The sequence below is a fragment of the Nipponia nippon genome, unplaced genomic scaffold (genome assembly GCF_047370975.1).
Source record: "Nipponia nippon isolate SJK-2023a ecotype South Korea unplaced genomic scaffold, ASM4737097v1 scaffold_2, whole genome shotgun sequence".
Classification (NCBI taxonomy): Eukaryota; Metazoa; Chordata; class Aves; order Pelecaniformes; family Threskiornithidae; genus Nipponia; species Nipponia nippon.
In genome coordinates, this window is record NW_028262336.1 from 113,998,598 (window position 1) to 114,014,823 (window position 16,226).

The 16,226-nt window shown below is 42.9% G+C and overlaps 1 protein-coding gene across 6 annotated transcripts in view; it reads left to right on the top strand.

The window, feature by feature from the left end:
• The first annotated feature begins 4,952 nt into the window (after positions 1-4,952).
• Positions 4,953-16,226, top strand: part of CWF19L2 (CWF19 like cell cycle control factor 2) — an 85,452-nt gene continuing 74,178 nt past the window's right edge. For 3 of the 6 annotated variants that reach the window (XM_087757239.1, XM_087757240.1, XM_087757243.1), the window contains exon 1: positions 4,961-5,092. In XM_087757239.1, the coding sequence (XP_087613365.1) occupies positions 5,009-5,092 (84 nt within the window). In that variant the 5' untranslated portion in view covers positions 4,961-5,008. Of the gene's footprint in view, positions 5,093-5,164; positions 5,368-9,104; positions 9,147-16,226 lie in introns of those variants that run through there. The other 3 variants (XM_087757241.1, XM_087757242.1, XM_087757244.1) reach the window with 3 other exon arrangements.

A 16,226-nucleotide genomic window follows, 5' to 3' on the forward strand; every position in this document is an offset into this window, starting at 1 on the left:
TTATTCCTGTGTAACCAATCCCTTTCTGAATCCACCGTCCAGGCAGGCTACCCTGCAGGGACGTGTGTATCCTGGCCGTGTCAGCAGATGCTTCTGACAGTCAACGTGAGAGCCTGAAACCACATCACAGAAAAATATCAAGTGGATCTTGACCACGAAAGAGATTATGTTTGGTCTTTCCCACTCTGAAACTCCTAGGACAGAAGAGGCCAAAGCACACACTAAAAGAAATCCAAGGTCCTTCCACTGTATGGTCTCTTTTCTGACTCAGTGGTATCCTACGCCGTGACATATGCTTGAGGATATGCTTTCTTGGTGTTGCCTGTGTGTTTGCAGTAACAGGGGCCTGGCGGGGCATTTGTGCTTGAAAATGAGGTGAGTGGCAAGACAAGCTGGTAGCGTTACACTCCTTAGAGGGTTTGCTGTCAAGAACAGTGACAAAGACGGTGGCTTGGGATGTCAGGCACATTATTCAGACAGTATTTACAGCTATTTCTGGGTCAAGGGCTGAGACAAGAATTGGATCTGAAATTACCCTTCCCTCTTAATACAGTGCTGTAAAATAAAGAAAAATGAAAAGCAATTTCAGGAATTGTGGGGTGAAAATTGGAGAGAAGTAAATTGTTCAAGTTGCTGCCAAAAGAGACAATTATGGACGCTTCTGAGGCAGTCAAATTCTCTTTACAATTATCATTACAGTGCTGTAGTGCCTTGGAGCCCTTTCCACGGAGCAAGACCTTGCTGGTCTCAACAGTTTTTTCCTGTGTCTGTTCACCATTTGATTAGAGAAAGACATGCTCCCATCCCCGTGTGGTTTTTGATTCTCTATTGCAATGAAAGGAGGAGACTCTCCAACAAAACTTTACACACAGAGTCCAACTGAGAGCGTTGCGGCAGCTTCCTTTAGTTTGCTGGGTGCTGCCCACGTGAGTGTGAGTGGGACTGAGCAACAGCTCCGCAGGAGAAAAGGGAGAAGACAGCCCCAAGGTCTCTGGAGCAGCCAAAGGCTGTGGTTTCTCTGTACAATGGCTGCAATATCAGCTTAAGGTACTGCTGCTCTTGTAACCAATGGGCCGATACAACTGTCTGTGGGACTAGGCTACAACCTGGCTTCTGGAACCGACATACCTTTAAAAACCAAAAATATGCTTTAATCTCACTTTAAAAACAAACCCAACCCGTTGCACTGCATTGAAGCTCTGCCTAAGATTGTTTGAGTTATTATTGCATTGGTCTGGTGCATAAGGACGGATAAACTAAAGCCCCAGGGTTTTAATTCCTGCCCCAGCCAGGTGATCTGAGTCAGTATTTGTGTCTCATTTTGGAAGCAGCTGATTTGAAGCTCCCCGACATGTGCACCTCTGGACCTCTCCAAGTTGAGCAAGCACCAGAAAAGACTTACCCATTTCTCTCAAACAGGTTCTAAAAAGGTGTGTTACCAGACTCAGTAAAGCAAGGACAGGACGGGTGTTATCACTGTGGTGAGCTTCTGATAAACGTCTTTGTTTCCAGTTTCTTCAAGGAAAAAAACAAACATGTAAAAGCCTCACAAGAACTGAAGGAGTTATCATTTCACATGTGTAATAGCTTCCTCAAAAAACATTTATTAGTAGGAGTTGCCACTACAGGACTTCCCAGATGAACGATTCTCATTATTACAGTCATGAATCTGGGGTGGGGAGAGGGAAATGGATGTTTCTAAACCCCATTCCCCTGGTCTGCCGAACTACAGCTGAAGAGATCACTTGTTTTCAAAGTAGCTGAGCAAATGAACATAATAAGTATCGCTCAGGGGCAGACAACACACGATTTGCTATGGAATATGGAACAATGGTGAATCATTCTTCGATCCACCGCAGCCTCCTCGTTCATTTTCATTGCAAGCTGAGCTCTCATTTCCAAGGCAGGCTGTCAGGACCCTCAGTGTCACGGGGGCTCTTTTATTGCTGCCAGGAGCACTCTTTTTGATGGACAGTAGAAAGTTGTCCGGTTTTTCAATCCAGGCCCTCACTGCACAATTCAGGCACGAGCAACTAATAACCCAGGCATTGCTACTGCATTGATTTTTGGGCAAGGTGTTCTATCATTTTATAGCACTGAGTTTAGACAGAGTTGCTTTAATTTTCTCCTGAGGAAACATAATGAAATTTCTATGAAAGAAATATGCTTTTCCCTATAATTGTGTCATTCTTTGGGTTTTTTTTCCTCTGCAATTTCTCCAGGGACCAACATTTTTACTTCTTAGACAAGTCATTGAAAATTCCCATCCCAGTCTAAGTGATCCCTCAGAATCAAATGTAAATGACTGCTCAGCAGTCCCAATGGCAATTGAAACCCAGGTGGTTTTAAAAATGAACAGAATGAGAATTAACTGAAATTAAGTACATTTTGACTTGGGTGTACCCCCTCTCTGTCCCCTCCCCAGCACCCTACTGGATATTGTGCTTCTTTAGTAGGAAGACCTCAGAATGTGTTGTTAAAATTGAGGTAAGAAACTCACTTCAGCTGCCCTGCGGGGAAAAAGTTTCATATTCTCAAAGTAAAGAACACCTTTTCCCTAGTGAAACATTGCCTTTCGCTTAAAGAAAACTGCACAGGATCACACTGAGTGGAGAGGATTTTTTTTCAACCTTTTTCATATATAAATAAAAGATCAAACAGAGTGGTGAATGCAAGCAGTGAAGGCTAGCAGGATGGAGGCTTATAACATAGGTCAGTTGGAGAGTCACCAGCTCCTTTCAGAGAAAGTGTAAAACGTGCCATTAAATGGGAAATAATAATTCACTCTGCACGGTCAGCACCTCCCTGTAGCAGTTCAGCAAAGATCAGTATCTCCGAAGCATTATTGGTTTATTAGCTTGTTTAATTTTGGCACTGAGAATGAGACGACTGAAGAGAGGTGCCCAGCTGACCATTAAAAGCAGTGTACCAAGGACTTGTTCTCTAGGCTCACTGGAGATTTCTGAGCATGTGAGGAGTTCTCAGACATACTAATGTCTTGAAAAAAATAAGACTAAACTTTCATTTTTGCCTGCTTCCTTTTCTTGGATGAGAAGAGGAAATAAGATGAAATTATGTCATCTTTTCCTGAACTGCTGACCGCAAAATTAAAGTTAACTCTCAAAAACCCCAATAGCAGAATGATCATATTTATAAAATAGCTTTCTAGTTTTCATTGTTCTTCAGTTTTTCAGATTATGGAGTGTATTCGCATCATGGTTTCTATCCTAAAAACAGGAGTATTAGAAACGTGTTTTTAAATGAAAATTTACAGTACCACCTTATTAATGATGGTGGAGGGTTACAGATATCAAGAATAACACCAAATACTGCAAAAGCTCACAGGCTGCTTTGACTTTTCTTCTTCGTCTGTAACTTCCTGCCGTAGAACACACATTCCCTGCTCTCACTCCCGTCCTGGAGGATGAAATTGCCCACAGCTGTCGCTAACCTTGCTCTGCCACAGTTGCCAGGCTCTCTGTTCTCAGGCAGCTCTTCCAAGTACTTCCTAAACTGTTTCAGTCACAACTAGTTGGGACAGCTCATAGACTATCAATTTGCTGTTTAGATTTAATATAAATCTATTAAGCCAATCCACCTAACTGTGCATGGAGCAAATTAGGGAGCACCCACTTGAACTGCTCTGCTGGCCGCCTGGAGCAAGTGGTAAACACTGGGATGGAAAGAAAACAGTTTGTTGGTAAGAAAAGCACCTCATGATCAGAGGCGAGGCTTTCCTCACTGGGCCAAATGCGCTTTTCTTGCTTCTCCTCTCTCAACCAGTGTACACTGCTGCATATAGCTAAGGACCGAGCATAGCAATAGCCAGTCCTGCTGGAACGTCTTTTGTATCCAGCTGTTGGCTCTGTAAATGGCTCCCCAAAGGGGGTTCATGCACTGCTTTTCCAAACAGTGCCTATTAAGCTCTATCAGTTATCATTCTCTACCTAGTGGGGATCTACGACAGGTTTTTCTTGAGATGTTGTTAACTGTCATAGCATAAATTGAACAAAGACGCAAATGCAATTTACACATTTAATACTACCATGGAGATGATTAAATTATAGTTATCACTTTGAAGACATACCGTCCAATGCAAATAGCTAAGAAATTACCCAAGCACTTTTCAGAACGTTACCTAAATAATGTTGTTACTTGGCAATTGTGAACACATTTGGTGTCAGACCCATTAATGATGCTCTGATCTCATTCCAAATAATTATGTCTCAGATAAACATTTGCTTCACCTGAGATACAGCAGCCCTGTCAAACGCTGTCGGCCAACCGCAACTTCTAAGCGCCTGAACGCGCGCATTTTTTGATTTCCCTCCTCGCACCCAGGCACGTCCCGAGCAGCTAGCACCCTGCCCTTGGCGCTCAACCGGCTGCGAACGGGGCAGAACGCGGCGGGGCGGCACCGTGGAGCCCCGGGCGCCGCGTGGCCCCGGAGCGCGCGAGCGTGGGCGAGGCCGCCTCTCTCCCTTCTTCGCTCCTCATCAACGCTGGTCCGGGCGAGCGGGCCCGGGCCCACGCAGGGCGATTTCGGCCCAGCGTGAGGGGTGAGCCTGGAGGTCAGCATCCCCACCCCGGGACTTCGCGGTCCTGTCAGTCAGTCAGTCAGGCAGCGCCGGCGTCCGCCGAGCGGCTTCGCCGCGACACGGTTATCTGCCGTGACCTTCTCCTGCGAGGCCGTGGGGCGCCTCCCGCAAGCTGACTTTAACTCTGAAGCTACGAGAGATGTTGGGGAAACTCTGCCGTGAGCCTGAGAACGTTACGGCGGGGCACCGGCGAGCCCAGCGGGGCCGAAAGCCGGCCTCCGGGGGGAGCAGGGCCCCGCCGCCGGGAGGCGGCCCTGCTCGCTCCAGGGAGCAGCGGTTTACGACAGTCCCCCCCCCCGCCCCGCTCGCCGTTGCCCGGCACGCCGTTTACGACAGTCTGCCGGACTCGCCGTACGGCGGGGTTGCTGCACGGCCGCTGCACGGCGGTTGGTTTCCGGTGGGGCCTGGCGATGGCGTCCGGGTTTGAGAGCGAGCGGAGCCTGGCGGCGCGCAGGGAGGAGCGGCAGCGGCAGCGGGAGGCGGTGCTGGCGGAGGTGGGGTGTCCGGCCGGGCCCGGCCTTTCCCCGGGGGCCGGTTATCCCCCTCCTTCCCTCCCTCCCTCCCTCCCTCCCTCCCCCAGGCCGGGTGCTGGGGAGGCCTCGTCTTGCGCGGGTCAGTGCGCTCCTGAGGGCGGCCCTGGCCGCGGCCTCCCGCCCGCAGGGCCGCCAGCGGCAGCTGGAGGAGGGGGACGGCCCTGGGGAGAGCCCCGTCTGCCCCCAGGGGAGCTGGGCTGCGGTACCGGGAGGGGCAGAAAGCAACCGGGAACTTAGTGAGTGACAGCCACCTGAGTTCACGTGTTTTGCCACTTGTAGTGGTATTGATCCGCTTGGTGTTTCACTTATTACGTGTTTCTGTCCTTACACCTTTGGAAAGAGCCAGGGTCGGTCTTCTTTACACCCTGTCTTCAGATATTTGTACGCATTGATAAGATGACACCACCCCACTCCCTGGCCTTCTCTAGGCTAAACTGTCCCAGCTCTCAGCCTTTCCTTAAGTGAGACATAAAAGGCAACTCCTCCTTGCCTTCCCAGCTTGTCTTTCCTAAAGAGTCAGTATACCTCCATTACAACACTCTGGTCATGGAGTAGTAATAACTGGAGCAGAAGTGGGACAGCCTGTTTTCGTGTTACTTGCTTGGTTATATCTTGCTGTAGTGTTAGCCAAGAACTAGGAGGCTCCCACTCATGGATGCTTTGGTAGAGTTGCTGTGACTTGGAGACGTGTGCTAATCCTGATGCATTTTATTCAAAGTCTGCCTATATGCCATGTTTGGTATTTGTGCGGTAAGCTGCTGATTCTTGTTGTAACTCATAGGTAGAGTGAAAGATAAGATAGTAAATGGCACATCAATTACATGACATGACTTGTTTTGAAGTTTAAGGAATGGGGGATAACTGTATGGAAAGAACAGTGTAAGAGGAGGACAGGGTATGGAAGAAGTATGAGGTTGTGAGGATGGGCTTTTGAGAGATGGAAGGCCAAATAAACAGCAACTGAATCTTACTGGGCAAAGATATTTTCAGGAAAAAAGTAATGGGAAAATGGCCTGAATAGCCTGAGGCTTATACGCTAATGATGTCTTTTCTCAAGGCAAAGCAGGAAGACAGAGAGAGGATTTCAGGTAATATATTGTGTGGGTGTCTCTCTTGCACAGTTGTGGAACTGTTTCTAGGCAATAGAAGTTCCCTTCAGTGACTTCACAAGTGTGGGATGATTCTGCACTGTGTGCTTCCCCCTTTTTGGCAAGCAGTTGAAGGGAAATTCCTTTAACTTAGTGACAGTGAATCATACTATCCTGCAAAAGTTTGTTGTTAAGATGTCTTTTGCTCTGCTTGAACTGCTGTCTATGTTTAAGAGTGTTCCTTTGCTCAGTTCAACCTCTTGGATGTTCAGAAAATACTCTAACTGGAAGAAAGTGAAACTTATGTAGGACACCATTATCCTACTTTACCTCTTCTCAGTTGGTGCCACTTGTACAGCAAGATACCTGGGGCAGTGCCACACTTTCAGAATCATAGAACAGCCCAGGTTGGAAGGACCTCGAAAGATCAGCTGGTCCAGCCTTTTGTGGGAGAGGAAGCCTGGATGAGGTTATCTAGTGCCCTGTCCACTCGTGTCTTGAAAACCTCCAGTGATGGGGACTCCAGCACATCCCTGGGGAGGTTGTTCCAGCGATTGATTGTTCTCACTGTAAAAATTTCTTATGTCAAGATGAAACCTCTCCCGGTGCAAATTGTGCCTGTTGCCCCTCGTCCTCTCCATGTGGCTCCTTGTGAAGAGAGAGCCTCTGTCCTCTTTGCAGGCACCCTTTAAGTACTGGAATACTGTGATGGGTTCCCCTTTAGACATCTCTAGGGAGAAAAGACCTAACTCCTTCCTCCTTTCCTCATAGGGCAGGTTCTCCAGCCCTTTGATCATCTTCCTGGCCCTCCTTTGGACCCTTTCCAGTTTGCCTGCATCTTTCTTGAATTGTGAGGGCCAGCACTGGACACAGTACTCCAGGTGCAGCCTGACAAGTGCTGAGTAGAGCGGGATGATCACCTCTCTATCTCTGCTAGTGATGCCCCTGCAGATGCAGCTGAGGATCCGATTTGCCTTTATTGCTGCAGCGGCGCACTGCTGGCCCCCGTGCAGCTGCTGGTCCACCAGGACCCCCAGCCAGCAAGGCTGCTCCTCAGCCACACAGATCCCAGCCTGTACCGAGCTCTTGGGTTATTCTGTCCCAGGTGCAGGACCTTGCACTTGTTTTTGTTAAACTTCATACAGTTCTTGCTGGCCTGCTCTTCCAGCCTGTCCAGGTGTCTCCGTAAGATGTCTCACCCTTCTGACGTGTCCACCTCACCACCCATGTTGGTGTCATTGGCAAACTTGGCGAGGGTGCTTTCAGTCACATCATCCAGATCATTTATGAAGATGTTGAGCAGTGGGAGGTCCAGTATTGATCCTAGGGCACCCCACTTGTGACAGGCTGCTAGCCTGGGTAAAAACCACTGATAAATGGCTACCTTTTGTAAAAGCCTTTTACAGTGTCAGGCATTGTTGCAGTAGTTCAAATAATAATTTTCCTGCTTTCTTATTAGCTTCTACTTGCATCAGCACCTTAACATGAAATAAAAAGTGTCCTGTGAAGATGTTGCTTAAAAATTTTGGTATAACTTGTTCTTTGGAATCTGTGGAAGATTTTTTACTTCTTTTGTTCATATCTCTAAAATACTGTTGAAGTGAGAGATGTAGCATTAAACACCTTTATGATGCTTTTATAGCAGCTGGATTGTGGTATTAAATATGCTGCAATCTGTGGAAAGGTAATGAATTTGTATTTAACCTCTCCTCATGTTTAGGTAAGTGTCAATTCAGGGGCGCAGGAAAGCTGAGAAAGGAGGTTTAGTTGCGGTAGTGTTGGAAAAATGCTACAGCAATGTGCCAAAGCTACTCTCGTAGAGAAAAGGTTGAAGTCGGGGATGAAAGCACTTATTTATACAGGGATGTGGGGGAAAAAGGGATGAAGGTTGGTTTTGACCAGAGTCCTGGTCCCAGCATCTCAAGGAGAACTGAACAGCCTTGGAGAAGGTGGGAAGAAAGGTGTCAGAGTTGATCTTGGTACAGACTGTCCAAGGAGACTAAAGGTTTTGAGATGGGGGAAAAACAGGCTGAAAAAAGTTAATATGAGAGTGTTCTATAAAATCATAAGTGATATGGAGAAGGGAATAGAGAATTGCTTTCTGCTGTTTCTTTCAACACAAGAATTAGGTCATATTAAGGGATTTGCAAGTAGCCAGCTCAGAGCAGACAAAAGAAATGAACTTTCAGATGATGCACAGAGAACTTGTAGTGCCTCTTGTATAGCACGTTGCAAATACTGACACTTCTCTTCTATCCAGACAAGAATAGCCTAAAAGCAAAGATACATGTTGAAAGTTATTGATTGAAAGCTGCTGAGCCTCAAATTGCTGGAGGATACAGGAATATTTTGGCGATGTCTCACTTTGGGCTTATCCACTTTCATCAGCTTCCCTGGACATTACCGGGCATTTTTCAGTGGGGTACTAGCTTAGATTCTCAGTTCTGAGAATGACAGAGTGCTGAGAGATTCAATACAGGAAAGCAGGATGGAGTATAATTTGTGAAATACTAGGCACTATGGTTTTACAAGTCTCATTCTTTGTGGAGTGTAGGAAGGGGTCTTGAGACAATGTCATGGTTTTCTACAGGATTTAACCATTAGAAGTGCTTGGTCCCTATATGGCCATTGAGAACCATTTGCAATGTGACTTTCCGGCTTCTTACTGAAAGTGCACATTCTAGAGTCTGTGTTATTTTCCCATGGTGTTACCTTTCCACTTCCGAGCAACTTAAAGCAAAGTCAGATTCCATGACTTTCAGGGATTCTTTTGGGTGCATTGGATAGCACTGAAATGTACTTTAATGATCAGATATTTTTCATTGCTGTTGCTTGTGCAATCATCATCATATGTATGTCCTTGAACTATTTCTTTTTCCTTGCAGTAAGAACTAAAAGTTGAAGTAAGGAGAGAGGACATGTTGAAGGTTGGTAGTTTCCTCCCCGTCCCCCTTTCTGTACCAGAGTTTTAAAATGTGTTAGCAAAAATGTACAATAAGCATTTTATCCTATTTAAATTGATGTGGGACAAAGGAAGCTATGTAGTTTCCTTTATCCCTATCTTGGCTGATAGAGAAATTTAGGAATGAAACTTTTTTTTTTTTTTTTAAAAACTCACAGCATGTTTATTCTTCCCATTTCTGGACTGAATAACCTGACATTAAGCTATGTAAAATGGCAACATTTTTAAGACTTCTCGTGTAGCTACTCTGTTATTTCTGTGCAAAATCATATAGCATTTTGTAACATGGAAGCATGAGGATGTCGTAGTTGCCATGTCAGTACTCTGCTGTCTGCTTTTCAGAAATGGAACTGACTTGCTGCCACCTTTTTGCTGACGGAATAACATTTCTGTCTTCCTTGAATTTGAGAGACACTGTAACTTGCAAAGCCTGTAGATGAATATATATATATATAAGGATATAGATATATATGTCATATGTACTAGTACTTCAGACATGTGGTGACATAGTACCACTTAAAACAGCATTTGATAAAGTGGTTAATCTTCTATATTTAGCTTAAGTAATTGATGTTGTCCCTATTAAGTATCACACATCTAGCAGTAGTCAGTACTTAGCTAAGTTTGAACTCTATTTTTGTTTTTATGTTTTGAACTTTTCTTAATAAACTCTCTTTTGAATAAGTTAAAAACAAGTTTTGTCATGAGTGGGCATGAAAATCTTTCTTTTCCTCTGTCCATTCAGAAAAAGAAAAAAGCAGAAATCAGACAAATTAAAAAAACCAACCTCCCCTTGGGGGTACTCTGTCTGAAGTTTTATGCAGGAAAAAAGTTGCAAATGGCAAATTAGTTGGTAGGGTTTTTTTGCTTCCCTTCTTTTTACTGGGGAAAGAAAACCTGTCCTCATTTGAAGAAAATGAAGTATTTCTGAAGTTTATGAACTCCTAAAGATGTTCATCTGTTCATTAAAATATGTATATTATTGATGATATCAGTAAGTGAGAGCGGATTAATGTCTTAAGTGTATTGACTTTCTGTGCTTTACATAGGTTACTTTGATTAAGGTTAGACTGCTTGCTGCTATAGTGGTGGAACAGAATTGGAAGAAAACTACTGCAAGGCTTTGTCTCAGTGCATTTTAACTGTCTTCCTTGCAAAGGCAAAAAAAGATGCCCAGGGATATTTCACATGTGGCTAACATAGTCGAGACAGTTATTTGCTCATTGCAATCTTGGAAGCTCCTGCTTTTTGCTTTGGGAAGGGCGCTTGGGAAGCTGTGTAGGTCTGCTTCTGATAATCTGAGAAGTTTGCAGAAATGACTGTACTTCAGCAGTTCTGTTTCTGGAAAGATGAGATGTTCAACCAACTCACCTTAAGGAGCTTTTAGTTATAAAATATTTGAAATTATTAGTCTGTCTTCTGTTCTATAGAATATGTAGTTGGGGCTAAGATAAAAGGGAGCTCTTTAACTCTGGTTCTTGATAGTTAGGACAATGAGGAGTCTGAGAGAACCTTCACTATCTCTTCAGAAGTAATGCTCCTCAAATCACCGAGCTCAGTAGAAGAATCCGGGATTAGCTTACTCTTGCAGATTCCGTATCCACAAAAATCAAGAGATTAAATATATAGTAGATTTTGAAACAGTTATAGAGATAGAATGGTTTTCTTTTACTTTTAAAAGAAGCTGAACAGAAGAAGTTGCTTCTTGTTGATATTTTTAAAAATTTATTCACTGTTTCATGTTTTTTGCCGGTTATGAACTTGCACTTCTTTTGAAGAACCAAAATATCACCCAACTCAGTGATTGAGATTTCTCTTTTAAATTTTGGAAACGTATTCTTTTATTTGTGTAGTCTGTCCTCCCAACTGTGTTGGTGAAACCCAGCAGCTGGGGATGTTTATGATAATGATCAGTAATCAAATAATTAAGTGTTGACATGCAAATTGTTATTAAGCTCCAGAAATAGCATCTTATTTTGGTGAGTATGATAGTTCATGACACTACTGTTTTAGTTTGCAAGTTTAGAATGAGAAAATAATCTGATGGGTGTTTTGGTAAGTGCAGAGATGTGTACTTTTCCTAGGCATGAATGCTTTTTTTTTTTTTTTTTTTGTAAAAACTAGCAATAATTCAATTGTGAATTATTCTTGCATCTGTGCTATGACAAGGCATTTCTGTACTTCAGGGTTGCTCTTCTGTTGCTTGGGTTTTTTCATGGACTTTCACTCTTTGGTCTCTGAGGGTGATGTGATATGACATGACCATTCCTTGTGCAGAAAATCCTGTCTTTTAATTGTTAAGGATTACTGACAGATTACAAGTTTCCCTTGGTAGCAGTACATATTGATTTAAAAAAAAAGTTGAGTGTAGGTAAATAAGACCTTACTCAGTATTTCAAACATCTAAGATATGTTCTTGAAACAATGTAAATAAAATGATACCTTGAAACAGGTTCATTGCACAAACAAATTGTGTGTTTGGTTTTACTTATTTAGGTTTCTGAAAAATTAATTTGAGATGTGCAAGCTGTTATTTTTGGAAACATCTTGTTTGATACTTTTGACTTAGACCTCTATCTTTATTTTTGTTTTACATTTTTTTGATTTATTTTCTTTGAAAATAGAACCTAAAATTTAAAAACCCCCAGTGTGTAACAGTATCACTGAGTTCACTGTATTTGAGCTCTAAACAAGCTGTGAAGTCAGCGGGTTTTCCCAGTGAAGTTCGGTCAGGTATTTCCTTATAAAAGCCTAACCATTGGGTTGTTGCAGTGATTAGTATTTACCGAGGTGATGGAATACTTTGGCAGTATTTTGCACTTCAGTTTCCAGTGGAAAATTACAGAAATTTCTCCTTAGACAGAAATTAATAGCAAAACATATCACTGTTGGGGTTATAGAGCTGTTATTTGTTGGAAGTTGCTTCTGTGCTGTAATACTAAGCACGTCCTTTTTGTTCTTTCCCTTTTAAATCCTTTATGAAGTGTTCATCCCTGACTCTCTCTGTCAAAGGAAATAAGTATGTCAGTATTACTATACTCACTTAAATCTTTGAGTGATATTAGGAGAGTAATAGCACTGAGAAATTAATAGTGCCTTTTCACAAGAGGTTTTCAGACTTTTGACAAAGCACCTCTGTATGCATTTTTGCAAACAACATGTTTGATTTAACAGACAGGTCATTCTAGAAGGCAAGTGATGAAGACATGTCTTCATTGTTATATTCTGTAAGTCCTTCCTCCAGAGCTTGCTCTGCCACAGGAGTGGAGAGGTCCTACATTAACACGAAGTATTTGCCTAGAGTTTCCTAGCAGTCGTAGCTACCATCCTGCATCTGTTTAGCTGTTGTGTCTGCAGCTGTGCCAGCAGAACCAGTTACTGCCTCCCAAATGTGTCTGACTGAAGGCTGACATCTCCTGCAGTCTGCTCTTTGGGTTGCATGTGTGACTGTTCTGTGATGACTATTGATCGCAAGAAGCTTAAATGATTTAAGTGATGGTCATTTCAGTGACCTGTCTTCTGTGTCTTTTGGCAGGCGAAAATGACCGAAAGCAGTGACATTTCCAGCTGGCACAGCCATGTCTGGGGGAGGTAGGGGTACAGGCAGCACTCTCGCTCAGTTGTGATTTGGCAAGTTGGGGTGGAAGCTAAGCCCTTTCTTGTGTTTTCACTGCTGTCCTCCTTGGGAAAGCTTCGTGGATGTAACAATAATTGGAATATTGAGGGTAGAAAAAACAGCGTAAGCATTCATGAAAATAAGTGTGTTATTCAGGTAGAGAATTGGTATAAGACCATCAGAACTGCAAGGAAGGGTACGTTCAGGTTCCCTGAGCTTTGGGGTGATGGAAGCTGGGAGGGTAATACACGCCACAGCAGCCTTTCTGATAGCTGAATATTGGAACTGGTAAATGAGTGGAACGGATTGTGTGGTAGGATGGGAGGTGGTCCTGACATTAGAAATAGAAACTCAGTGTTTAGATTTTGGGTGCCTTATGTTAATGTCTGAAGGACTGAGCTAGTTGTTACGTCTTTTGAATTTATCTAGCAGAAAGCTGTTGCCAAAAGGAGTTTTTCCACACTTCTTCCTCCTGTTCCCTTCCTCCCCCAGGTGCACATTTTATTTTCTTCATTCCTTGTGCTTAAGCTGGTAGCTTTGATGACCTTGCCAGAGGACCAGCTTGGAAGCTTGATCTGCAGGAAGCTGCACCCTGCTCTTGGTGGGATTCATTTTGTGTCAGGGTAGTCCTTGAAGTCCCGTGAGGCCAGAGTGCAGGGATAGTCCTGTGCAGGGAAGGTGGTGGGAGTGCAGAGAGGAGAGGTGCGGGAATGGAGCCCTGCCCTTCAGTGGCAGGTAGCCATTAGAGCAGCTTATCTGCTGCTCTCTGTGTTAGATGTTTTTGTCTTGCTGTATTGATCTGGTGTTGTGCTGTGGTGTTTCCTTTTTTTTTTTTTTTTTTTTTTTTTTCCCTCCAAAAAGCAATGAGAAGAATTTTTCTTCTTTTGGATGGAGAAGTTGGGTTTTGAATGGTGATGATTATAATCTGAAGAGCTAGAGGTTGACCACAGTTAAAGATAGGAAATTATACGGTCTCTGTAGTGGTATGGAAAATTTTCTCTGGCCTGGGTGAGAGCTGAAATGGTACATAGAGTTGGGGTCAGGAAAGAGGGTTGGTCAGGGTTCCTGTGGGCTGGGGAAGGGAGTGTTTTAGCCTCCATCCCTAGGTGAGGCACGTCCGCTTCTGGACATCTTTGGGGGACTGTCGTGTAACAAGCCTCATTTATTGTGTGACCTAGACCTTGGCCATTGGCAGTGTCTTTGATCTTTTCTGCTTCTTCCTGGGGTGGCATGGTATCATTTTTACAGCTTTTGGTGTTTGTGTCTGCAGTGTATTACAGGCTGTTTGGAGAAAATTTTATTCTTCATTTAGCAGATACTGTTGTCAGCAACCACGCAGGCTGGCCTTAATGACCTGCCTAATGAAAACCAGAAAGCACTTTCCCTGATCTTCGTTTCCTTCCTCATTCAGATGGGGCTGTGAAATCCAAGACCCTTTGGCCTGCTTGTGGTAAAGACTACAAAGTTTGGCTCTGTTCACTTTGGCAAACATTGCTAACATAGTACTGTAGAATAATTATTGTTTTTATAGCACCTTACCAACAGACCTTTCAGAGTGCTTTGGCAGCATTATACTTCACCTCATACTTGTTGCAAAGGAGACTGTGGGCAACTTTATTAGGGTGTCGCAGAGGTACATAACGTAGCATGATGCTTGCCCTTTTTGACAGGTTGTTGCTTGTAGTGGTCCTCTGTGTTTGTGTGTAGCATGCCATTTGCATAATTAATGCATTACTTTGAAATACAGGTATTTCAGAAATGTAGCATCCTTTATTTATGGAGGAAAACCATAAAAATATTGCAGTGGTGACCTAAAATGTAACTAATATTAAGTACTCATCTGTAAAGGGGAAAGGATAAATTGTTGGATATTTTTATGGTATCATAAAGTGTAAATGAACCTTAATGTGAATTAAATGCTTGAACTTCTGTGGATTGAGAGATGTGAAACTATTAGAGTTGGCCTTCATAGCATAGAACGATAAGTCTGACAGGGGACTTAATTATAAAATGTAGAAAAGAAAGAAAAACTAGTTAGATGCTAGTAAGCCCTGCATCATTATAAAAGACAAGTAGAATAGAAGGGTAAGGTTTGAAGCTAATAAGGTAGTGCAGACAGATTTTCCTCCTCCCCCTGACTTGAAATAATTAGGGGTGTGTGTGTGTGTGAGGGAAACCATTCACCAAGAATAAAAATGAATATTGTAATTTGATGGTAGAGGGAGCTAGATATTTTTTAGAGATAGAAAGGATCAGAGGGTATCGCTGCTAACTTTCTAGTCTTGTGTTAAAATGATAATTTAGGTGAAAATACAACTTCTTTCGTATTTTTAAATCTCTAGACAGCTTTCTCGTTTTTCTTTTACATATGGATATTGTTAAGAATCTTCTGTATTTTGTATCTTTGTCTGAGAAGAAACAAATTTTAGCCTGATGCTTTTCTATCTGTCTCTCTCTTTTTAACAGTCTGGTGGTATTGCCACTACAGATTCATCTTGCCCAGTCCTGTTTCAGTTAGTATTCAGGAGACAACAGTCTGCAGTTTGATGATGAATGATTTCTAGTCATTCTGTGTTCTGAATATATATTTGTATACTTCAGCCAAAATGATGATCCACCTCTTTTATTAGGATTGTGTATCTTAATTACCTAAATACTTGCCTGTTTTTTTTCCTGTTTATTCTTAGATCTAATAAAAAGTATAAAAGCTCCTTTATAATGTTAACTTCATTTTATGCAATATATATTTTAACTTTGGTAACATGAAGGAAATAGTAATTTTATTTAAAATATACCTGTTATTATAGAGAAGCATAAGAGGCTAAATCTTCCTAGACAGGCAAAGAGCGTATTAAATTAAGACATGTTGACAAGCTGATCTTGATTGGCCTTTATTTGAGGTGTTTATAGATTTATATGCCCAAGAGGTGCTGAAGGGGTGGAGGGAACTGTTGACTCCAGCTGCAGGTCTTTCTAAACCAAAAGTGAAATGGAGCATGCGGTAAGCCTGTGCTTTTCCCAGTCTAAATCCTGGCAACATGTCTCGTGTTTACTTGTGGAGCAAACGAGTTTGGAGTCTGTTTTTGTTGTGTTTATTCCCATCTAGAACGATATTCAAATTCCCTTTATCTCTGCTGTTTCATCTCTGTCCAATTCTAAGCTTAAGTTTTGTGTGTGTGTGTGGCTTGTAGACATTTTGTGAGTTGCATAGCTGAGGTTATTACCCTTCACTTGTCCGTTAATGTGGCATGCTTAGTTACTTTATTTTAGTCAGATGAATATATTTTTAAGACAGAAGGGCCATCGTCATCTGTATGGACTAGAACAGAAAATATCAGTCAGTGATTTCCGCGTGAACTTTCAGTGGTGTTGTCCCAGATGGATAGGTGTCGTAGGGCGGGCAGGGTTAGCCAGTGAGCTCTCTGGATC